At 41.1% G+C, this 23,206-nt stretch overlaps 1 protein-coding gene across 2 annotated transcripts; it reads left to right on the top strand.

Annotated features, from left to right (window-relative positions):
• The first annotated feature begins 114 nt into the window (after positions 1 to 114).
• ubn2a (ubinuclein 2a) lies at positions 115 to 22,062 on the top strand. 2 transcript variants are annotated; one of them, XM_027283053.1, is made up of 17 exons: positions 115 to 2,449; positions 3,360 to 3,476; positions 4,617 to 4,718; positions 5,492 to 5,632; positions 6,778 to 6,881; positions 8,460 to 9,039; positions 10,358 to 10,428; positions 10,800 to 10,929; positions 12,188 to 12,294; positions 12,458 to 12,568; positions 13,551 to 13,694; positions 14,626 to 14,676; positions 14,813 to 14,855; positions 15,560 to 17,086; positions 17,209 to 17,416; positions 19,014 to 19,082; positions 19,630 to 22,062. In XM_027283053.1, the coding sequence occupies exons 1-17, from the start codon at positions 2,147 to 2,149 to the stop codon at positions 19,674 to 19,676; spliced, it is 3,855 nt and encodes a 1,284-aa protein (XP_027138854.1). In that variant the 5' UTR covers positions 115 to 2,146; the 3' UTR covers positions 19,677 to 22,062. The 2 variants fall into 2 exon arrangements, with proteins under 2 accessions (XP_027138854.1, XP_027138855.1); XM_027283054.1 differs by having other exon boundaries at positions 117 to 2,449; positions 5,522 to 5,632.
• Positions 22,063 to 23,206: the final 1,144 nt, after the last annotated feature.

A 23,206-nucleotide genomic window follows, 5' to 3' on the forward strand; every position in this document is an offset into this window, starting at 1 on the left:
ATTATGTGTGTGTGTGTGTGTGTGTATGTATGTATGTATGTATGTATGTATGTATGTATGTATGTGTGTGTGTGTGTGTGTGTGTGTGTGTGTGTGTGTGTGTGTGTGTGTGTGTGTGTGTGTGTGTGTGTGTGTGTGTGTGTGTGTGTGTGTGTGTATGTAGCAGGAGCAGGTGCTAAAAAGTTTATATTGCAGAACAACAGAAAGTACAAGGATCCATCCCCAAATGAAACATCCTCACACAGTTTAATGTAATTTGGAGCACTGCTGCTCAACTTTTTGAATATGCAAAGTGTTGACTGTGGAAAAAATAACAAGTATAACATGAAGTTCAGTATTGTCCTACTTTGTACAAAGGAACTGCAGAAGCTGCCCACAGCTACAAAACATGAAGAAAAGAAATTGTGAATGATGGTGAGGCAACTCCAAAAAGATCTAAGAGAACGAATAAACTAACAAATGTATTCTTTAATAAATATCTGGGAAAACACTTTGGCTTTGTGAAATGTATTTAACAATTCCATGTCAAGTTATACTTCGATTAACATGTGTTGGCTCATGAAATGTTCTGTTTCCTGTTAGTAAAACAAGGTTAGCGGAGTACTAAGGAGATTGGCTGTTCCATAAAGTTAGAGAGTTTGGAAAAGATCGTTTAAAACAAAAATGATCGCAATGACAGCAGCAGAAGCAGAAAAATCTTGAATTTTAGTCCGTAGTTTGCATCAAACTTCAAAAACCCTGGACCCTACAATTCCCATGATGCAATGTGATAGTATCTATACTACCCTGCTGTATACGGCCTGTCTGTATTAAAAGCCCTCATCTGTCAAGCTTAAGACTTGGTGTGTGATGCAGTTCCTCCAGACCCACAGAAGACATAATGCAAGTCTTATGAACGTCCACATGGAGCCAGTTAAATTTGTAAATACATCTTTCTCTCAGTTTGAGCTTTCTGTTCGGACTAAAATGTTTCTTTTCCCTCGCCATAACAGAGCTTTTCCAAAACTAGAGAGGGTCCACCAGGGCTGTGTGTTATAGTGTCGGTGAAGTTAAGAAGACACCATTTATCTGTTTTCATGTTGTTTGGGTGTTTCTCTGTGGACACGGCTCTACGAAAAATCTGGAAATGCTAATGTGGATGCAAATTAGTAGTCTAAATTGTATTACTCATCAATTATATTCATTGTCATGTAAAGTCTGTCTTAGTCCTCTTTCAGCTGCAGATTTGGCAGCTTGGCAGGACTAACCACATTGCACAAGGGGCAGTGGGGGGCCCGGCAGCAAGATTTTACCCTGGGACTTTCTAATAGGTTAATGCAGCCGTGGTTTCTCTCCACAGAAGTAGAGAAAAATCAATCACAGTTCGTTGTAATTAGGAGTCTGCAAAACTTAAACTGTATATCAACAGGTGGTCATTACTGCCTGTAACTAAATGAGCTGTGCTGGGGTGGAAAAGTGAGACAGCCAATCATCTGGCTTGTTTTCTTCCGTTTGGGATTTTATGTTTGAGTGTGTGTGTGTGTGTTGGTGCCATTGTAGAAAAATGCACAGTTCAGCATTTCCTGGAAAGACAGAAAGGAGGACATGAAATGAGAGCAGTAAAGGCAGATGACGCTGTTCATCGATGTATGGAAACACACAACATGTGGTGTGTGTATCCCACAGCCTGCCCTTCCCTCAGACACTTTATAAAGGTCATTATAGTACTGATAGTGTTGTTATTATCGCCTGTTGTGACAGAGGCGGGTTTAGGATCGGGGCACGCGGTGATTGGACGTGATGACCCCCCTCTGTGTCACGGTGCTTCCGTTTTGTGCGTACGCGCAGGCGCAGCGACCCCTCTCTTCTGATATTTTATTTACTCCCGAAACCCAAGATGGCTCCTGTGAATGTCTCGGTCCCATAGCAAATTGAGGATGCAAGTAGCTGCCGAAAAAACAACTTTTCCCCGACCGTCGCATCCCCTGGAGTTCAATTCTTATGGTGCGGAGGAGGCCCTGACATCCGTCTAGGCACTGAGCAGCCGTCGGAGCTTCGCGAAACCTTCTTCAATCCACCAATTTGGAGTAGTTTCGCGAAGTAGCTCTTCTCCTCGCTGTCGCTGTCTGTCCGGAGCGAGGTTCAGACAGGCAGGCAGCTCATCCAAATGGCCGAACCGAGAAAAGTGCAATTTGTCACCCTCTCGGCCTTCGCAGCTGGAGCAGCCGCGGAGTCTAGGAAACGCCGGCTGGAGGATGGGGCCGACTTCAACTTCGTTAGAGCCGGGGAGGTCGAGGCAGCGACCGGGGCAGGAGGTGCTGCCAGCGACGAACGCCTCGGCAAAACCGGCGACAGGGACAAGGCTGGAGCCGAGAAGAGGGCGACAGTGCGGCTCAACCTGTCCCTATCCGAGCCCGATGACCGCTCCTCCGTCGAGTTTAATTACGGCGAACTCATCCAAAACCTCCAGGTGGGTTCACCTAGTTTCACTAACACTAACCAGGCCGAGTGAGACTGGAGCTGGAGTTCATTTTATTGCTCTTGGAAGTGTTTGTGTGGACTTGTCATTGCTTAATAATGGAGGAGGGGGGGGTGCACCTTGTCCTTCTCTGGATAGCGTGGTTGAAACTGACCATTAGTGCGACTCAACACAAAAGACAGCAGCAGTTTTTTTGCTCTTCCCCTCTCTTTGGCCACGCAGCCAGTCAGTCCACTGTGTGTGCTTTCCAACTTCAGCAGCGCTCTTTAAACACATTTTTCTCTCTTAACCAGGGACCTCCTCCTTCTCTCTCTCTCTTTTTCTTTTTTTCTTTTTTTGCACATGTAGAGATGAAGCTTATCTTGCTTATCTCTGCTACCTGTATCCTGTTCACTCAGACTTGCCCAGCAACAAGCCCAGTCACACAGCCATTACGGCACTTGGAAATGCCACATGCAGTTTGGCCCTCTGGCTGCGGGTGATAGATAGATGAGAGAGCATTGCTGATGGAAGTACCAGGATGTAGCATGGGAGCGAGGCAAATGTCAGAGCTGAGGGATCAAAGACGAGCTCGCCTCATTTTGATTCTGCTGTGCAGTTTGAGATTATTTAAGTTTTGTTTTAATGTTTTGATATAAATGTGGCATTTAGGAAGAAAAAAAAAAGTTTAGAAAACACAGGGTAATTAAATATTTGATTATTTAAATCCAAATGTGTTGACATACTTTTGTTGTTTTTGGATTCAGCTGTTTTAAGTTTGATGTCAATTTTGTGGTCATATTAATATATTAACATTAAATGTTTCACTGTGAGGGCCACTGAAACCGTCCAACCCCTTGTTCGGACATCTGATCATTGCTGTTCATGATCTTTAATATTACTTTTTATTTATTTCTTCTAGGCAAAGAATAAACCTCAAAGTGTGACTCCAGCCCATAATCCCGATGACCCCTTCAACGACGATGAGAGAGAGCGGCTCCAGGTTGAGGCTCTGGCAAAAAAGTTTGAAAATAAATATGTGAGTAATTAATTTATTTATTTATTTATCTCAAATCTCTGCATTTGAAGTGTTTTTAGTGTGATGATATTAAAATTAAAGCCAAGTATTGGATATTTGAGGTTGATACTGACATTACCATATATTTGAGAGTTTTAAAAAGCTTATAGTGAGAAGTTGGCAGATAAACATGTGTGTGTGTTGTCTATATTGTACTGTATTATTATATGTAGTGGGTATATATATATATATATATAGACTATTATATAGTTATATGAATATATATATATATATAGATATAATATATTGGGTGTGTGTTGTGTTGTGTGTGTGTGTGTGTGTGTGTGTGTTATATATTGATATATGATATATTATAATATATATATATATATATATATATATATATATTATATATATATTATATATAAATACATTTTCAGATAAAATTCAAGAACTCTTATTTATACAGTACCAGACACATTCATTCAGTGTTTTTTTTAAATTATTTTTATTAATTTTCTTATTTTCTACACTGTAGATCAAGGTATCAAACTTTTAATTATGTGGTAAACAAAAAGTGTAAATAAAGCAAAAAAGAAGAAAAATAAGTTTTATACTTTGCTACCTTTTGTGCTGCATATTTGTTTTATTACTCATGTATTGATATTGTGTTTCTATCACTCGATTGATATGGGACTGATATTGATATTTGAAATTTTTTACTCAATACAAAACAAAAAGCACAAGACTTAAATATTCTCTAATAAAGAATTATGACCGCGATATGTACCGAGTGTGACCTTTTACATCTGTAAAAATAAACAAGTCAGCTCTGGTGGACAAAATACAGTATGTAATGTAGAAAATGTTTTTCTTTGACCTCAAACACATCTTTGGCATTTCTGTTGTGCACTTTTTTTTCCGACTTATCAGACAATCCCAGCATAACTGTGAGAAACCAACCCGCAGATATATCGTCATGGTTCATTTATTGGTCAGGCTCAAGTTGTCTAACACGTGCCTTTTTTTTTTTTTTTTAAACCACAGCCACATGGAGAAAAGACATTTTATAAGGAGGCCATTTTAAGATTGAGGTTTCAAAAAAAATGCAAGGAATTTTTATGTGAATTAAAAACTTAATATTTTTATCTAAATTTTCAGGGTAACGTGGGGAAGAAGAAGAGGAAGGACAGAATGCAAGATTTGATCGATATAGGCTTTGGCTACGACGAGACGGATCCCTTTATCGACAACTCAGAAGCTGTAAGTACTGTCACACTGTTAATAACAAGGTTATTTTTCACTCACGTGTCTGTTTTCCAGGATGTCACTTTCATTTTATCCAATGGTTGCACATTGTTTTCTTTTCTCCCTTTTATTATCTGCTCATTAATTTTCCCTCCTCGTCACATTTCTCAACTGCTGTTCTCTCGTCTTCCACTGTATTGGAATAAATATTTAACCACAGAGGAGTGATGTCTACCTCAACACAACATCCATTGGTACTTCTAAAGATAGATGCGTGTCCAGTCTTACAACCAACCCAAGTGTGCTCTAAAATCATCCCCATGACTCATGAATATGCATGTGCTTCTTGTGTCCACACAGAGATATGTCATTGTTTTTGTTTGACAGTGCTTGTTGCTCAATATTCAGAGCTTATCACTCTCTGTCTGACTGTACCAGCTCACGTTATGCTCTTTGTATGGATCCTCTGCCGTTATATTATAATTGTTTTGTTTTGATAGCTGTCCTCTCTGCACTCACAAATTGGCAGCGCCTCTTCGACCCCTTTTTTTTTCTGTTTTGATATGCGCTGTGATGGAAAAATGTTTCATCTGTGGCCTGGAGGGACTGTAATATAATATATTTTTTTCTTTTTTAGTAATTTATTTATTTTGGCTCACAAGTCATCCATTTTCACTGACCAGCAGAAGAGCACTAGCTGCTTTGAAAATGTTTTTTTTGGTTAACAACCTAATATCCTCTTTTGTTATGTAAGCAAATTTATTGTTTGTTTTTTTTTTTTTTTCAAGTTTCCTGTCTTCCATTGTTATTTTTCTCAGTATGATGAGCTGGTGCCAGCGTCTTTGACCACAAAGCTGGGGGGATTTTACATCAACACGGGCACGCTGCAGTTCAGAGCGGCCTCCGACTCGGAGGGAGAGGGGGATAAGGTGAGGCTGCCTAAACAAATGCTGTACATGGCTGAACATATGATGAAGAAATTGTTATACGCTATGTCAAGCTCATGTTATCAGGCCATGAAAATGAATACTAGTATAAAAGATGAGGACGTATTTCTATTATGGTTCTTGATGTGATACAAGATGCAGGAATCCAGGTGAGTATGCAATGTTATGCTATCAACTAACCAACGCAAGTCGAATATTTATTAAATTGGTTTACCTATAGAAACTAGATTTATATCCCTAAATGTTTGATAAGCCATAATATATAGGTGCTCATTTTTTGTATATATTCATACGCAAAGGTAACTTGGATGTTGGAAATACATAAAAAGGCACATTTTCAGCTGTGGTATTTTCTCTGCTCTTTCTCAACAACAACTGGATGAATTTGCAAGTTTTGCACACACATCAATGTTCCTCAGAGGATAAATCATAATGACTTCGGTGACTGTCTGATATTTCTGCCCTTTGCTAATTAGCAAAGTATGCTAATACGCTTAACTGTGGTGATAAACATGATAAAGACGGTGTTTAGTTCAAAACACAGCTGTGCCTAAGCACAGGATCGCAGGTGCTACTCTATATTTTAGTCTCGTTTTTTAATGCACTACCTAAATCTATGCCAAGTTCAGTGAAGAAAAACAACATCTTTGACACTGTGGACAAATGGCAGTCTCAGAAATAAAACACTATAATTTCTATGACGCATCACAATTTCTAACTTTAAGAAGTTTTGGCTTCATTGCCAAACTATGGTTTATTCAGCAGTAAATAAAGTGTGGTTTACTGCAGAAGAGTTGTTTGACTTGTTTTCATTTAGATAAATAATGTGGTTACCAGAGTTGTTGTTTGCCCCATGGTTATTGCAACATACGACACAGCAGGATCTCAACCATTCTGATGAGGCATATGAATGTGCTCCCAACAGGAGCTGGATTTTTATCGGTTTCAGTGAGATGTGATTTAGATGTTATCTTTCACCACATCAAGAGAAATCTCTGAAGGACATACTGGTGCACACATGCATACAGAGCACTGTGTGTGTTCCTCAGGCAGCATTGATCGCTTGCCACTGTGCACTGTCGTCATCTGCTTATTTAAGTTAAGGAGTGTATCTGCTCTTGTTTCAGAAGCCAAATGACAACAAGGAGCAGGTGATTAAGAAGAGGAAAAAGAAGGAAGTGAACAATCTGGAGGAGAAGAACCTGAAGAAGAACCGAGTACCTAAGCAAGGGTAAGAATCATGGCATTGTGATAGCTGCCTGTTCGTTTTTATGGTTGTCTTGTGTCAGTTGAAGTCATATTTATGTATGTAAGGGATTTTTGAGTTTATATTAATTAAGTAGATGAATGAATGGCCCCTGAACAGCTGAGCAAGCTAAAGCAGCCTTGTCTTTCTCGCCAGGAGGCCATTTCAAGCATTTAAAAAAAAAAAAAAATCTCCCACTTAAACAAGTGATTCATTGCCCTTTAAGCCAAGCTACTGAAAAACCATCAACAACAGACATTTTGTTTTGTGAAATGAGAAGTTTTTCTCCTGTGCATATAAAATTGACCTTTTGGACACGTGAATATGTGATGACGTATTTGTCCACTCCATACCGTGCTAATAATCCACCACCACCCTGTGTGACATTATACTTGGGTACTTTTGTGCGGATCGTCTCATGCATCTATCATGAGGCAGGGATGCTGACTGTGACTTCCTCTTAGTGGCTGTGACAAGCATGCCACCTTCTAGAAAACGCTCCATTATCTACGCTCAGATAGGCCGAATACTCGTGCCGCTATTCTAAAAAACAAATTCCAAAAATAGCAGCACCATATGCCATTGTGCCATTATGAAACAGATTATGTTATATATGGGCATGAATGTGTCGGAGCCTTCAGAGCAGACTTTAGGTTAATCACTCTGAATCCCCACACTCTTCCCACGTTTCTGAGTCGCCTTTGTCGGAGTGTGTCGATGCCTTCATTTGCCAGTGAAAATATCTTATTTGTTGTGTTTCCACCCCACTCTGTCGCTCTTGTCTGTAATTGAAATTGTTGCTTTATTAGGACGTATAGCTCCCATTTATTCAGCAATACATCTGCAGCTGTGCCTGTGTACGGTCGGTTGTGCCAGTTGGAGAAATGGACAATCATAGCTCAGCCGGCAGGATTAAGAATTGAGCTATTGATGGGGAAATAGAGACTGAAAAATGGTAATAAGCGCGGATGAGATTGACGCAGTTGTCAGTCAACTTACAGAAATAACAACTCTTAAATTGACACGTTTACTTTAGCAATGTGAAAAGCGATAATCACAACTAATCACAGCAACAGCCGTGTCAACTGGAAATGACTTTCATACCTTCCATTCACTCACATTGGTTGGGGCAAAAGAAAACCCGAATAGAAACCAGCTAACATCAACACAGTGAGTATGTTTACGCGTGCATGTCATCTATAATCAGTGTCTGCACAGCACAACAGGAACTCCTGCTTTTCATAGAACATTAATATGATCTGTCTACTTGACATCCGCGAATGGATCCAGTTTTGTCTGCCCCATCAGAATCATGTAAACGGGGAGATTAATAACCTGGCTTCTCGTGTTCTATGCAAATGTCCAACCCGGGATACTAATGTGTGTGTGTGTGTGTGTGTGTGTGTGTGTGTGTATGTGTGTGCAAGCGTACTCAATGTCAGGCTTAAAGAGTGAAGTGAAACAAAATGCCAATGCAGTCTGAGGCACTGTATAGCCTTTCATTCAAAGCATATACTCAGCATTTTGCTAAAAACAAGGAATTTCTTTGTTTCCCGTCAACAGAGTGACGGCTCTCAGCCTCCACCGGCCGGAGAAGAAGAAGAGGAAGAAGCTGATGAAGGACTCGCTGTACCTGGCGGCCATGCTACGCCGCTTCACCCGGGAGAAGGACGAAATAAAGAAAAGGAACCCGAACATGGCTCACCCCGGCCTGACAGGAGGTGTGGCTAACAAGCTTCACTCCACCAACTCAACGAACCACCTGGTAGCCTCTAACTCCACCCATCTGCAGGGCAACACGGCCAGCAACGACCTCTCACTGGCAGACCTCACCTCGGACCCCGCTGTGATGTCACTGCTGGGCTCCGCCAACGAGAAGGAGCTGCAGGATCTCCTCGGTGACCTGGACTTTAGCTTGTTGGACTCTGACCAGCAGCACGTGATGGTGGCAGCACGGGAGAATGGCATTCTGGGAGTCGGCGTTCCGTCTCATAAAGCAGCAGCAGCAGCAGCAGGAGGAGGAGGAGGAGGAGGAGGTGCCCAAGGGCGAGGCCTGGGGTCTTCCAGTGGACTATTTTCTCCGCCCCCGCTGCCTGATGGACTGCCTGCTCCTCTTATTAAACGCATCGAGGACCTGCGGGCGGTGAGTCAGCTGTAGCCTGTCTGTGGGTGGCTGTAATTATCTGCGAAGCCTCTTTACTGAAGTTAAACACAAATGCCAATCAGCTCAGGAAGTGGCACATAATGTTTATTGTTATTTAGTCCAACAACAGTCTCGTCTAAAGTGTTGTAGAAACGTGACTCCAGGATGAACCCCGAGGGGTTTTATGTAACTAAAACCGCAGGGCTGGCAACACAGCCTTTTGAAGAAGTTCTCATTTTCTAGTTGCTCTTATGTCACAGAGACGCAGTCAATCCATGGCAGAGAAATATTTCTCTAGATGTTGGTAAAAAATGTAAAGCGAGCCAGAGAGAGGGATGATGCAAGTAAAGGATACAGAGGTGAAGAGGGAGGCAGAGATATAAAAGAAGCGTTTGATTGTTTTTGGTGCCTCCCAAGATGATAACATTATATAAGTAATGTAAGTATTTTTACTGAATTCATTACAGGCTTTTCCTGTAGTCTAGTTCTCTCTGTTTCGTGGTCAAATGAACTTTGAAAGTTATACAGAGCAACATGTAACTCTTATGTTGAACTGTTTTCATGACTCTGTCGACCCACGTGGGCAAAATCAAATTCTAGGACCGAGCAGCAAATCATGTAGCAACCTTTCTGTCTCTTAGGCGTTATATTTTGTTAGCTGGTGGACTCTTATGGACTGCAACTGGATGTTCTATGTCATAAATAGTGATAGACAGGATGCATTTGTCCCCTAATGTCACGGAGGACAGTTAGTGCTTATGTTCTTGTTTTTATTGAGGAGTGTCAAAATCCAGAATTGGACACAAGCACATCAGACTCCGTTGTAATTTGTTCACACTTTCTGATTGTTTGGGGAACATTCACAGCCTGACACGTGCGCATGTTACCAGCATGGTTATTACATGATGTTGCGTTAACATATGCCTTGTATTGATTATGAGATTCTTGACAGTTCCAGCTATCAGCAGGTGGAGTTAACAGGAGTTAAACTTTTGAATTCATGCGCTGACTATCACGAAATCCAAAAGTCTGTTAACACCAGAGATTAACTACAAGAGACACCCGGTTGCTTTGTCTGCACCAGAGTTGGACCAAATCAATGAAGTTAAATGTAAAAACATCCGTAGAAGTGTATGGTCAAATTTAGAGTCAGGTAAATGTTAGTATGAGGTAGAGTCTCAGTCTGAGTCTTAAGAAGAAAAGAAATGTGTTTCTGTCAGCACAAAGTCCTCAGAGATCCAGTGTCACAGATATATGTATGTGTATTTGTACTATATGGAAGAGTGCTGGTATGCTGACTCAACCTTTTCTCCCACAGGCCTCGCGGCAGTTTGATCAAGAGGGCAGGAAGAAATTTTTCACCTTGGACATGAATAACATTCTCCTGGAGTGAGTAGGACAGCTTTTAAATCACCGTCAGGCAGATCTCAGCTCACTCTCCTCTTTCCTTTTCAGTCTTTTTCACTCATTTTTCAGCAGGTTTCCCTCGCGACCTCTCTTGCTGTCTCTTGAAGTGTTTTATTTTCTCTCTTTCTCTCATTCAGTGTTAATTAAATGCTTCTCATTTCCATTCTTCTCTCGTTTCCTAAACTTTCTGTCCAGCCTCCTTGCATTCTGTTCAAATACCCTTTATCCTTTCACATCCATTACTTTAATCTCCCACCTCTTTTTATCCTGCCTCTCTGTATCCACCATCCTTAACTCCCTTTCTACTTCCACCACCATAACCGTGCTTTTTTTTTTTTTTTTCCTCCTCTCAGTATCGAGCTGCAGGCCCAGGAGCAACCTCCTGGGGTGCGATCAGACATCTACTCGCACATGGAGGCATTCGTGCCGTGCAACAAAGAAGCCCTCCTCAAACGGCTGAAGAAGCTCAGTCTCAACATCCAGGTGAGTGAGGCTTTACTGTGGACGAAGTGATAAAACCCCTTCAAGTTTAAATCCATCTAGAATCTGATTCGATCATGTCTTTCCCACTGCACCCTTTGTGGCCATTCTGTGGTTATTAAAAGCCAGAATCAGCGAGGGCCGAAGCCTCTGCGCATGTGCACTGTCAAACCTAATCACAGAAACAATGATTTTCTGTGAATCCTGTCTGTTCTTAAATACATTGTTGCAGTTACTGCAAAGACTGAACTTCAGGGTTGAGGATGTTGCCGAGGGGAGAGAGATGTGACGATGGTGTTGTACTCCGTTGTGTGTAGAATGGAGAAATGAGGGTTAGAGAGGTTCAAGTCCTGCATACTTACACACTTTGACTAATCAGTATGTGAAATTGGTGTGCAATTAGATTGTTTCAGAAAGTTGCTGCACAATTATGCGTCATCTAAAGAAAAATAACCATTATATTTTCTGAATAATTGTCATTACCTAAAATTAACGGGTAATGAGGCATCATAAGTGCAGCAACCAAAATAATTTTATATACTGGATGATTGTGTAGATGAATTAGAAGTTTACGGCAAAGTTGCAAAAAAGTTCAAGCTGACTATGAGTTTGCACGAGATCTGTACCTGTCATGTTTTGGGCAGTTGTTTTTGTTTTCTGCATCATTCCAGTGGTTTTTGTGGTCCCTTGTGATTTCTTTGGCTGCACACTCATTCTCATCTGTGACCACAATATATTGTGGGGATTTGTCACAACAAACTAATCAGGGAAGCAACAAAATATCATTCCAAGCGTTTCCTTCGTATTGTCAATTTACATTTTGTATATTTCTCATCTGCTTCGTTCAGCGTTTGTTTAGTTCGTTTGTCTAACCCCAAAACTAATCCTCTTGTCCGTCCACATTATTTTGTGCCTTTTCATGTAGCTTTTAATCCCCAGCCAGTTTTTACTGCTTCACTTGTTAATGTGTAGGCTGGCTGGTGCGATGAGGACTGCCACGGAAAACTCTTTTCTTCTAAATGTCTTTTGTCATGGACCATTAAAGTGGCATTGTTGACAAAATACATCAACATACGCCCCGCTCTCTCTCTCCCCCCCCTTTGTTACCCCTGCGTCTTGTTTTTTTCCTCTGTTTTTTCCACCTTTTCTTCCTTTTTTTTCCTTGTTTTTCTTCTCGTCTACTGTTTCCCACTCTACTCACACTAACTTCAATTCCTCCCTCCCTTTTTCTCACTCCATCTCTTGTCTTCCTCTCTCTCAGGACGATCGACTACGAACGCCACTGTTGAAGCTGAAGCTGGCGGTGTGCAGTGTAATGCCAGAGCAGATAGCCAGATACAACATGGACTGCATGGCCAAGGTTGCAAAGTAAGTAAATCCTTCTTTTGTTTCAGAAGATAGATTACTAAGAAGATTCTCCTCTCCGTTTAATTAGCTTTGTTTGTGAATGTGTGCATGTATTGTATGTTTACATTACTGATTGACTGTGTGTGTGTGTGTGTGTGTGTGTGTGTGTGTGTGTGTCCTGCAGGCAGCAGTCAGAAGAGGGTGATAAGAACGGCTCCGAGGAGGAAGATGAGGAAAAACCTGGGAAAAGGGTGATGGGCCCACGTAAGAAGTTTGTCTGGGATGACAAGCTCAGGTAATGATCCAGAACTGTCCTGCTGGAATAGCTGGCTGGGTGGTGTGTGTTTATGCTGCTACAGGTTTGACTTTGTATCCTGTCTCATCTTTCTCATAACCTGCCCCACTTTTTTACTTTATTTTTATCTCCACTGTTGGTGTCAGATCTAGTAAGTTAAAGGTTCAGAGTTGATGGGATGGAGAAAATTAGGTCTCAAAAGTTTTGAAAATGAATTAGTTATGAATATTCATCATCTGTTAGAAACTCATGGATTAACACTCTTTACTTCATCATGCATAAAAATTGGTCCCTTGTGATTTTGGCCTAAAATATGCAATTATATTCCCTAGATGTAATCGAACAAGACCATTAAAAGAGTACTGACTTAGCACTGTACCGTTTGAAATCAATGCAGCAGAAACATTTATACAATGTGTTCTTTGCCAAAGCCTGGGCCTACATTACCCACAATGCAGCTTCACTGCAGTTGGAGATTCAGGTGTGTTTGTTACACTAATTAGCTAAGGTAGCCTCAGGCAGAGATGAGGAGTGAGCGACAGACGGTCTTCAAACTTCAACTGACTCACCTGAGGCAGTTTATCAGATTTCACACAGCTCCCTCTGGATCCACAAAATGCTTTCACATATGCGGTAGTACTTCACAAGAGCTGTAAATGGACAAAAAATCAGTTCTTTTTTAAAGTTAGCGTGGAAAGCCCTGAATTTTTAGCCAGCATAAATGTGGAAAGCCTGAGTAAAGAATTAGTGTAGTAATGAAACGAGAAAAACCTTCAGACTGACTCACAACCTCTTTTCAGTCATTTATTTTCATAACAGCTTGTGAATTTTTAGGAAAGCTTTTATTTAACACAGTCATTACTACCTGTGACTCACTGAAGAATAACCGTCTCCTCAGTCATTATGTGCTCAACACCTGCAGCCTAATTTAGATTTTAATATCGAATGATTTGTCCTGAATTTACTGTTTGTGTGTGTGCAGGAACCTGCTGTGCAGCTTAGTGCGAGTGAAGCTGAGCTGCTATGAGATGGAGAACCAGTGCTCTCTGTCTGTGGAGGACTACCTCAAGGCCTTCTTAGAGAATGAGGTCAAGCCACTATGGCCCAAGGGCTGGATGCAGGCCAGGTCTGTTTCTTTGTGTTATTGTGCTTATGTAGTGTTTGTATCATTGAACAATTTCCTACATGGTGATTAGACAAGTGTGTGATATTTATTAATTCATTTATTTCTACTACATTCACTGGTTCTACTGCAGTTACTAGTTTAAAATCTTATAAACAAAGATAATTGTCTAATGTTGGTGTTACAGTGGCTTCTTAGCAGAGGGTAATAGTAATGGGATATTAATCTTGCTGAGACTGACAAACATTACTTTTATAATTTAGAAGTTGGGCTCCATCTTTTTGGTTTTTTTGTTTGTAAGGAAGACGAAGAATCGACATTTCTGTAATTGTCTAATTTTCACCTGCAGTCGTTTGACAAGATGATCTAAAACAAGTGAAGCGACAGATTGAGAATAACAGACATAAGACAGTAACATGCCAAAATGTCAACAAAGCACTACATCATCGGCTTGGAAAGGATATGTGACAGTGCAGTGACCACATCCACATTTCAGTACACGCAGCCATGCAGAGCGACGAGATTAATGATGTAGAAACTGTCTCTGTGCTCGGAAAAATAAAAGGAAACAGACCAGAGTTTGAAGTTCAGAAGTTGGGCACATTTGTTTTAAGCCATCCTCATTATGTTGCACCAGTGGCACTAGTAAACAAATATCACAAAATTAAACCACAGGTCCATGTTGTGTATCTCTGCTGCTCGTTCACAGTCGAACACACAGACAAGCTGTTTTCATGTCGTGTTCCTACTTGATAAGTTAGTAATGATGCATTAGTTGTAATTGGAAAACAACAACTTTGCTTTGATGATGTCCAACAGTGATTTTCTTTTAACTGTAGAGACTTTTACGAGATTGCTTGAGACCTTTAACCCAACATTAATCCAGCCTTTTGTTGTTCTCTGGCATTAACACTGTGTGTTTCCTCCGGTTCAGGATTTTGTTGAAGGAGAGTCTTTCCGTTCACAGTCACCTCACTGGAAACCTGTGAGTATTTACCTTATCTCACACAGCTCATGTTTCTTCAATAGCACTAAATACTCTGGGATTTATCTGAGACTGGGCTTGAATGCAGAATGTAAATAGAAAAGGGCTGAATGTTTGCTGGCATGTTTCCATACAGAGTCAAGAGGAGAATGGTGCCTGGGCCCAAGGCCAAAGCCAAGGTGAGTGATTGCTCAGATTTTGCACTTCATAATATCTAAAAATATTCAGCTGATTCTTTTTATTATTACTGCACAGTTGATGATTAAATCAGAACCTTTTTACCAAGCAGAATTTTGTCATTCAGCTGCAGTATATTAATAGACTGTATTCACTGCCTCATAATACGTCTTGACTGATCAAATTATATTTGCTCAGTTCTCGAGACAAATTTGCTGTTTGGCATTCACTCAAACTGAATTGGACATACAATATTTGAGGTTTCAAGAGTCCTACTTTGTTGTTTCCATGTTGGAGGCTTGTTTTAATCTTTGTACTCTTGTATAATAGCTGCTATTTAAATAATAATGTGATCAAATACCGGTCGAGTAAAAAGAAAACATTGAGTTGAGCTACTGCAACAGCTCGCATGATAAATTTACTATTATATAAGTGTTAGCTAGCTCTGAAGTTCTTTTTTCTTTTATGAAATAATGTTTTTATAACTCTAGTTTCTTCTGTATCATACTTCCCAAGGATGTTAAGTTACTGTCAACTTTTAATGTGAAAATCCTGGAGGAAGTGTTTATTTGTTATAGATTGACATCATTTGGGTGGAGTTTTGACTTTCTGTTAACTGTAGAAATTAAGAATAAAAGCTTCAGTATCTCTGTATGAATTTACGGTATGTTTCTGATTGCTGACGTGGACTGTGCGTTTTCTTTAGGAGGGTCTCTGGATCCACAAACCACCTCTCACGATGACCTCCACACCGTCTTTGCCGACCTCCACGTCTGCTCTATCCTCCAACCGTCAGCCCATCTCCTCTTCCTCGCCCTCGGAGCCCATCTGTCTGTCGGATTCTCTGGATGAGGATCTGACTGCTCCCTCTCTGGACTCTATCTCTCACGCTCTGGCCCTCCTCAGCAATGCATCCAAGGGCTTGGGCCCCTCAGACAGCCCCTTGTCTCCCCCACCCCTACAAATCCCCACCTCCTCTCCTCCCCCCGTCACCCCTCACTACCCCTCAGCCTCTCAGCTCTCTGCCTCGGTTGCATCCACAACGCAGCAACATTCCCTGTCTAAGGTGGAGACCGCTCAGCTGGCAGGCGTGACTGCCGGGAACTTGATAACAACAACGCTACCAACCTCCTCTTCTACCTCCTCTTCCTCGTCTCCCATCGTCGCCTCCATGGCTCGTGTGCAGGCTGCAGGCCTGTCGCTGGCCTCCAGGACTGCAAATGGTCCCTATGGCCTGATCAAAGGATCTGGCACAATGGGCCAAACCCAGACTCAGAGACTTGTTACTATGGCATCATCCAATCACAGGCCAAGCTTGGTGATGGGCGGGAGTGGTAAGATGCATCCACATCCCTCCCCGTCACCTCCGAAGCAGCGGCCTCCTCCCACGGCTTCCCCTCTGCTGCCCCCCCATCAGAAGAGCTTTGTTAGCCCGGTGGGGATGCTGGGAACTTTGGGAGCCCCTCAAGGACTGACCAAGAGCAGTGCCAAAGTCAGTGGCATCAGCAGCAATGGCAGTGCCGTGAGCAACAGCATCACACCTTCTTCCTCATCGGCCTCACAGTCCCGCTCTATCTCTACCACCCACCCCGGCATGCAGTCCTTTTGCCCTCCCTCCCCGGTGGCCTCCTCGCCGTCCCCCACCTCCCATACCTCACACTCCTCTCAAGGTAAATCCCACACACACCACCACCACCAGCCCAACTTTATCACACCCATGCAGGCCACCCTCACCAAGTCCTCCCACAGCAGCAACTCCTCTCCCATCATCAAGCTCACCCCTCGGCCTCCTGCGCCCACCCCACCTCCGTCCTCCTCCCCTTCCCCGTCATCCTCGCCCTCACACCCGCTCTCCCATCAGATGATCTCCAGCCAACAGCAGCAACACCAGTACTCCTCCAAAACTTTTCGACCTCCGTTCAGTGTATCGGGCGGCGGACAGGTGAAACAGACGCAGGGCAGCAGCAGCAGCTTCGCAGGAGGCCAGAAAACTCAGTCCACCACAAGCAACAGTAGCATCATCATCAACAACTCAACCAACAACAAGGGAGTGGTATCAGCTGTCTGCAGTCACCCAGACAAAACTCCCTCGTCATCTGCACCTTCAGTCTCAGCCAATCACGGGCAGAGGCAGCGGATGGTGGGTGGGGCAAACCAGAGCTCAAAGGCAGGAAACGGTTGGGCGGCTTCAGGAACTTTGGCCACGTCCTCCACAACGTCACACCTCTCACAGGTCAGTTTCTTGGTAACAAAAACATTATCGGACAAAAGTATGTTTTATATTGAGCTTGGATGATGGATGAAATAAATGGGGGGAAAATTGTTTAATCTTCTCTTTGCATCCCGTTTCCTCAGGTATCAACAGCAGGCACCTCCCTCCTGGGCAGCCCCTCCGCTCTCCCCCTGGGCTTTGGTATGTTAGGAGGCCTGGTGCCTGTCTCGCTGCCCTTCCAGTTCCCCCCACTGCTCAGTTTTAGCCCCCCTGGAGCCCCAGGAGCCGCTGGCATGGGCTCAGCCCCCAGCTCCAACTCAGGATACCCCCTAGCACAGAGCGACCTAATGGGTAAGTTGGCATGTAAAGACAAAATCATTTGGGCAGGGGGGGGTTCAGCCATTTCACGAAATACATTGTATTTGTTTCTGTGAGAAGTGTGTATAATATGAGTCTTAAGTAATGTTTTAATAATGTTTTAATTTTAATAAATAAAAAATGGCAGTTTGAAAGAACAAGCTGTAAAAAGTTTACTGAAAAATTAAGAAGCAGCCTGTCGGATGAACTTAACCCAGCTGTAGTTAAGCAGGTTAACCTTATAAATTTACCTGCACGTCAAAATGAGTTGGTTTGAAGAAAAAGAAGCTTGATGCACAACAAACATGTTATCAGAGGGAAATGAACAATCGTAACATGGCAGAAAAATAACAAAAGCATCATTCCTAAATGAAATAATCCAACACACCACAACAAAAAACATGATTTTTGGCTTCTGTTTTTGTCAGTGAATCCATTAAGTTAGTGCTGATGCAGATTTACTCTTGGAAGAGAAAATGTACAAAGCTGGATAAGTAAGAAAAGATTAGAGGCCTGAATGATCATTTGAATCATTTACATATTCATAGTCTTTATATTTGAATTCCAGTCTCTGTAACTTTATGTGTGTGTGCTGATACTGAAGTGTTGACATCTCTCGCTGTGACCCTTTCACTCCTGTCTCCATTTTATTTTTTGTCTCTCTCCTTTGTTCGCTACATCTTTTGTGTCCGTCTCTGTCACCTCAACCTTTTGTACTTGGATGCCTCGCTGCCATTTCACTTTGATCCTCACCTCTCTTTTGTTGCCGGTCTGCCATTTTAACATGCCCTCCGTCACTCTGCAATTATTACAATAAAACACAATAAAATAGATTTGAAAAGTGATATGATGGTGATGATGGAAGAAATATAGTTAAATAAAAAGCTAGACCTAAAAACTAGATAAAATAGACTAAAAAGACAAAAAAATGACAAAATTAACGAGGAATAAAAAATAAAATGGCACAATACTCAAATTTAAATCATAAAAACACACCTTTTAAAAATTGCTTTTAATGTCTAATGTGTTTTTAGTGTACTATCTTGTATTGATTTGATGTTCTTCTTTGTAAAGTGTCTTTGAGTACCTTGAAAGGTTTAAATTAAATGTTATTATTATTATTATTATTATTATTATTATTTATTATTATTATTATTATTTTATTTTATTATTATTCTTATTATTATTATAATAAATTGAGTTAAAATAAGTGAATCCACTAATGCTTGTAGAAGAAACCATTATCAATCGATAGCCAGGCTGAAGAGGTTTAAACACTAGCAGCAAAATTGTGAGTGAAAGACTTCCAACTGTGGCCAAGATTTCTAACTTGTTCGTGTTTTGCGGTTCCTAAGCTCTCTGAGCTTTAGAGCCTGTGACTGAAATCTTGTGGAAGTTTTATCCTGTGAAAACATGAATGTCAAAAATACATTTACAGTCCTGGGTAACATACAGTTGTCTATCATCGGCATAACCTTGCATGTTATTTTAGAGGTTTTTGGAGAAGTTGTCATCCACTGCAACAAAGAACTGTCTGCAAGAAAGATAAGAGGAATCCATCTCATCTCATCTTCCCTCCATCTCTCCTCAGATCTGTACAAGAGTCTCCAGTCAGGGTCGCAGGCTGCCCTACCTCCTCACTTGCAGCTTGCTTTCTCAGGTAATCTGCATTCCTCCCCCCACGTCGTCCTCCCTGTCTCTTTCTCTCCCTCTCTCCCTCTCTCCATCTGTCTGTATCAAGTCGACCTGTCATACCCTGCTCAGCTGCTGTGTTGTTTGTGCTGAAACTTTCTGCTTGCTTCAGTGTATTTTGTGTTTGGCATGCCTCTGTAGATGTAGCACAGTGGATGCATGCTGTAAAGTTACTTTTTTTTCAGTGGTTTGCAGAATACCCAGGGAGGATTTACTTGTGCAGATGGTTCTTTGATACGAGAGCAGCGGTCTAATTAACATATGAAACTGCAGTGTGCACTGTGTGAATTATAAAAAATTAAGAACATTTGCTTGCTGACATCTCAGGGACCTGTGGTTTATTAATGCTTGTATCTTTCTCTGTGATTTGTATTTAAAGCTGAAAACAGTCACTTTGTGCTGTATATTTCTGCATCATAATTGATATTTTATTATTATTATTATTTATATATCCTTATACATAGACAGTTGAATCTACTCTAAAGTTGTTAAAAATCTCTCTGCTCTCCTCTCAGATGCGAACCAAAGCCAGGGTGGAGACATGAAGAGGAAATCCCACTGACCAATAACAGCGAGGTGACACAACACAGCCTCCTGGACACATCCACCAATAGGAATCTTCACTTTGATTGACTGACACAGTGATGTGGTATAAGCGGGCAGGGCTTCACTGCCTCTTTTAAAAAGAAAACAACAAAAAAAAAATGGACCTAAAGGAGAATCTGTTTTTCCTCGCTACGAGTGGCAATGATGAATTACTTTAACTGTATTTTCTAATGAACCGGGTATGAGAACAAGACGGAGTGAATGACGAGAAAACTTATTTTTTGTTCAGCTTATTTTTATTTTTGTCAACATGTTTACATATGACCGACCTTGATCACTGTGGATTGAGTGTGAGCGAGGTAGTGGTACAGATGAGAGTAGTAGTATGCTACGTAATATAATTTGTATTTAAGCTTATGTGGAATAACAGGACTCTTCTTGTTCTTGCAGTACAAAAAGAAAAAAGAAAAACAGACTGAGTAATGAATTTTTTTATTTTTCTGTCTTTTGTCTCAGATGTGGGAATCGTCGTGTCTGTAGAAATTTTATTGTTGGTCACCTCTGCTCCCACAAATGACTGTTAAGTAGTAGCTTAAATTAATATTGATAAATTATTTGTAATTTACACAGGGACAAAAACATGTTATGATGTGTGTGTGTGTGTGTGCGTGAGAGAGAGTGAGTGAGAGACAGAGTGTAAGAGCGAGCGAGTGTGGCGAGGCTGATTTTGAATGTGTATGTACCTAAAGGAAAAAAAACAAACAAAAAAAAAACACAATATACTGTTAATTCCTTTCCAGAATATTCTGTATGAATGGATAAGGACGTGTATCCCCTTTTCACAATAATGAACGTAAGTTTGATGCCCCTCTCTTGCTCAGTGTGTTTTTGGTGCTGTTTAATCACACTGGACCTTTTCTGGAAAAAAGACTTGAATTGAAAAAGTTTTGGGCTCCTCTTCTGGAGAGAGGAGCCGCCTGTGAGAGAGGGGAGAAACGTCAAGATTGTAGCCTACTTGAATTTGAGTTTTTTTTTTTTTCTGAGTTAAGATTTTTTTTTTTTATTTACTTTATCTGCTTATTGACTCGAACCAACTTAATATAACACAACGCCTTAGTTTATATTGAAAACGTATGAAAAAGATCTATGCAGGACTGTAAAACGCTCAATGCAAAAGTGCAAGTCGTCGCTTGGCTTTCAACCTCTACTCAACTTGTCAGTGCATTTCTGGAGTTGTGAATGTTTGTAGATGTTATTCTGTCACTTGAGACTCCTTTTTTCTTTTACCAGTGTGTGTTCAGACGGAGCGTAAAGCGAATTTTTAAGACACTAAGTGGTTGCATGCAAAGACAATGGAAAGACTCCATTAGATGCAAGTTCACGCACAAATGGACAAGAGTTGGAAATGATTCGATGTAAGCGAAAAAAAAGTCAAGTTTGAGAAATGAATTCAACCGTAATTAGGAGAGTTTTGAGTTCGAGATGTCAGAATGGTCTGACGTTGTCAGTGTCAGACCATTCTGACATCTCCCACTCAAATCCAGTATCACTAATCTGGTTGATTCAGTTCATGTAAAAGTAGTTACACTGTTATGCTACAGATGCATAAACACAACAAAATAAGCTAATGTAGGCTTTTTATTTGCTGTAGCTGTACAGCATATATATGCCAGTGGGGTTGGAATAATCCATGAACATGCGTGAAGTCGGAATAACGGGTGTTTTTTTTCTGTTCTTCCCTTTCTGCTGATGTGCCGTGAATGCAGCACCCAGAGCTTTATGAATCTACTTAATAAAGAGACGTGAAGAAAAAGGAGACTTGATAAAAAGAAACCAGAGTTCCTGCGAATAGCTAATGTCTGTACATTGGTTGTTTGGGGCTAATAAACACAAACATGAGGGTAAAATTCACTTGGCTGTCTGTCTGAACACACCTTTAGAGAAACCTTCCCTCTGCTGAATACCTCCGTTAACAAAACTGTTCTTCCTGAGTCTCTGGCTGTCCTCCCCCAACTAGTTCCCCGACCTCCTCCATGTGTGTCTGGCTGACCGGCAGCACCGAGAACGGCGCCAAAGATTGTTTCTGTAGCTTCACATGTATTAGAAGGGGTGTTGCTGGTCAGTGTGTGTGTGAGACTGTGTGTGTGACTGTGTGTGTGAGATTATTCTGACATTTTCTCAAAAATGTAAAACCCATGAGTGTCAACGTGTGGTTGTTCAGGGTGTCATTGTGAAGTCATGTGACTGGAGCAGTGGGTGACATCTTATAAATTGTGCTTTCTTTTGGGGGTGGGGGAGGATAAAAATGACATTTCGTGGTTAACTGGTTACTTAATTTGGTCTTTTGTAGATTATTTTTGTGTGTCAATTATGAAATTAAACAAAACAGGTGGTTTTCATGATGACTCGTCTGGATTTTTGTGTTTCTTCCTCTTTTAAGACGGCATGAGGGGGCAGAGGGCGTCAGGTGAAATGAAAACACCTGTGAATCAGAGGACGTGACGGTGTTGAATGCGACTTTGTTCTACCCTGGTGTCATTTTAATTTTTGTTTCACAGTTTAGTTTGGTCCCAACTCGTCTCAGGCTCATAAAGCTTAACTACCAAAACGAGATGCAGTGTCTCTGCAGGCTGGGGGTGCTCATCTGGTGCCACCACCAACCAAGGAAGACAACATCCTCCCTGGTCCAGCAAAGTACAGCCACATTTCTTTCCTCCATGTCTGGATCTAAATGAGGCTGGTGTCAAACCAGCCATAACACCAAACCGACAGTGAGTTAGTTCATTCCTCAACACTGTTCCTACTGGTTACGGTTTTATTTTTTAAAAAGAGGCCAAGTCATTTCTCAAAACCGCAAGGTATAGAGTTTTTAGTTCACTTTAGTCTGGAGTAACTCTTTTTTTTTTTTTTTTTTGGCTTTATTTCCAGCAGTGGATTAATACACATTTATTTTATTACTGCAGCAATAGTGTCTCTATGATCAACTACAATGCAATGTTTATTTAGATGAAGTTTTTGTTGAAATTTCCTTTTTCCTTTTTTGTTGGTAGAATCATTTGGTCTTTTCACAGAAGATAAATCTATAAAACATCAGAATTAACCTTCAAATTAAATCCTAGCTGCTCTAGCACAGTGGATCCAAGATTTAGAGAAGTTTGAATGTGACAAGAACAGGAAATTAATTCAAAAATTAGTTTTAGAGTCCAAGTTGACGTCTTTATGAAGTGATAAAAAGTAAGAGCTCTTAATATTCAAGAGGCTAGTCGATTAAATTATTTCGCTGTTGATCTATTAATGCGTGAAAAAAACATTATAGCGTTAGGAAATAAAGGTTAAAAAAATTGAATTAAATATTCCTGCACCAATTTACAAGCTAACTGTGAAAGTATATCTAACAGTATTGTCTGCAGTCTTCTACAGCCAGCAGCACTCGACAAAAGGGCAAAAAAAAAAAAGAAACCTGGTGTCTACTGAGAGTGCAACACAAGGATGAGTCAAAACACTCGTGGAAACAAACAAAAAAAGACTCCAGTACTTTAACTCTGG

Source organism: Larimichthys crocea, chromosome X, assembly GCF_000972845.2.
Source record: "Larimichthys crocea isolate SSNF chromosome X, L_crocea_2.0, whole genome shotgun sequence".
Taxonomy (NCBI): domain Eukaryota; kingdom Metazoa; phylum Chordata; class Actinopteri; family Sciaenidae; genus Larimichthys; species Larimichthys crocea.

Excerpts from the sequence above, each read along its gene's own strand:
- ubn2a (XM_027283053.1), top strand. The coding sequence starts at position 2,147 with ATGGCCGAACCGAGAAAAGTGCAATTTGTCACCCTCTCGGCCTTCGCA. Across the intron at positions 10,930-12,187 it reads AGCTCAGTCTCAACATCCAG|GACGATCGACTACGAACGCC; the intron begins GTGAGTGAGGCT and ends CCTCTCTCTCAG. Across the intron at positions 19,083-19,629 it reads CTTGCAGCTTGCTTTCTCAG|ATGCGAACCAAAGCCAGGGT; the intron begins GTAATCTGCATT and ends CTCTCCTCTCAG.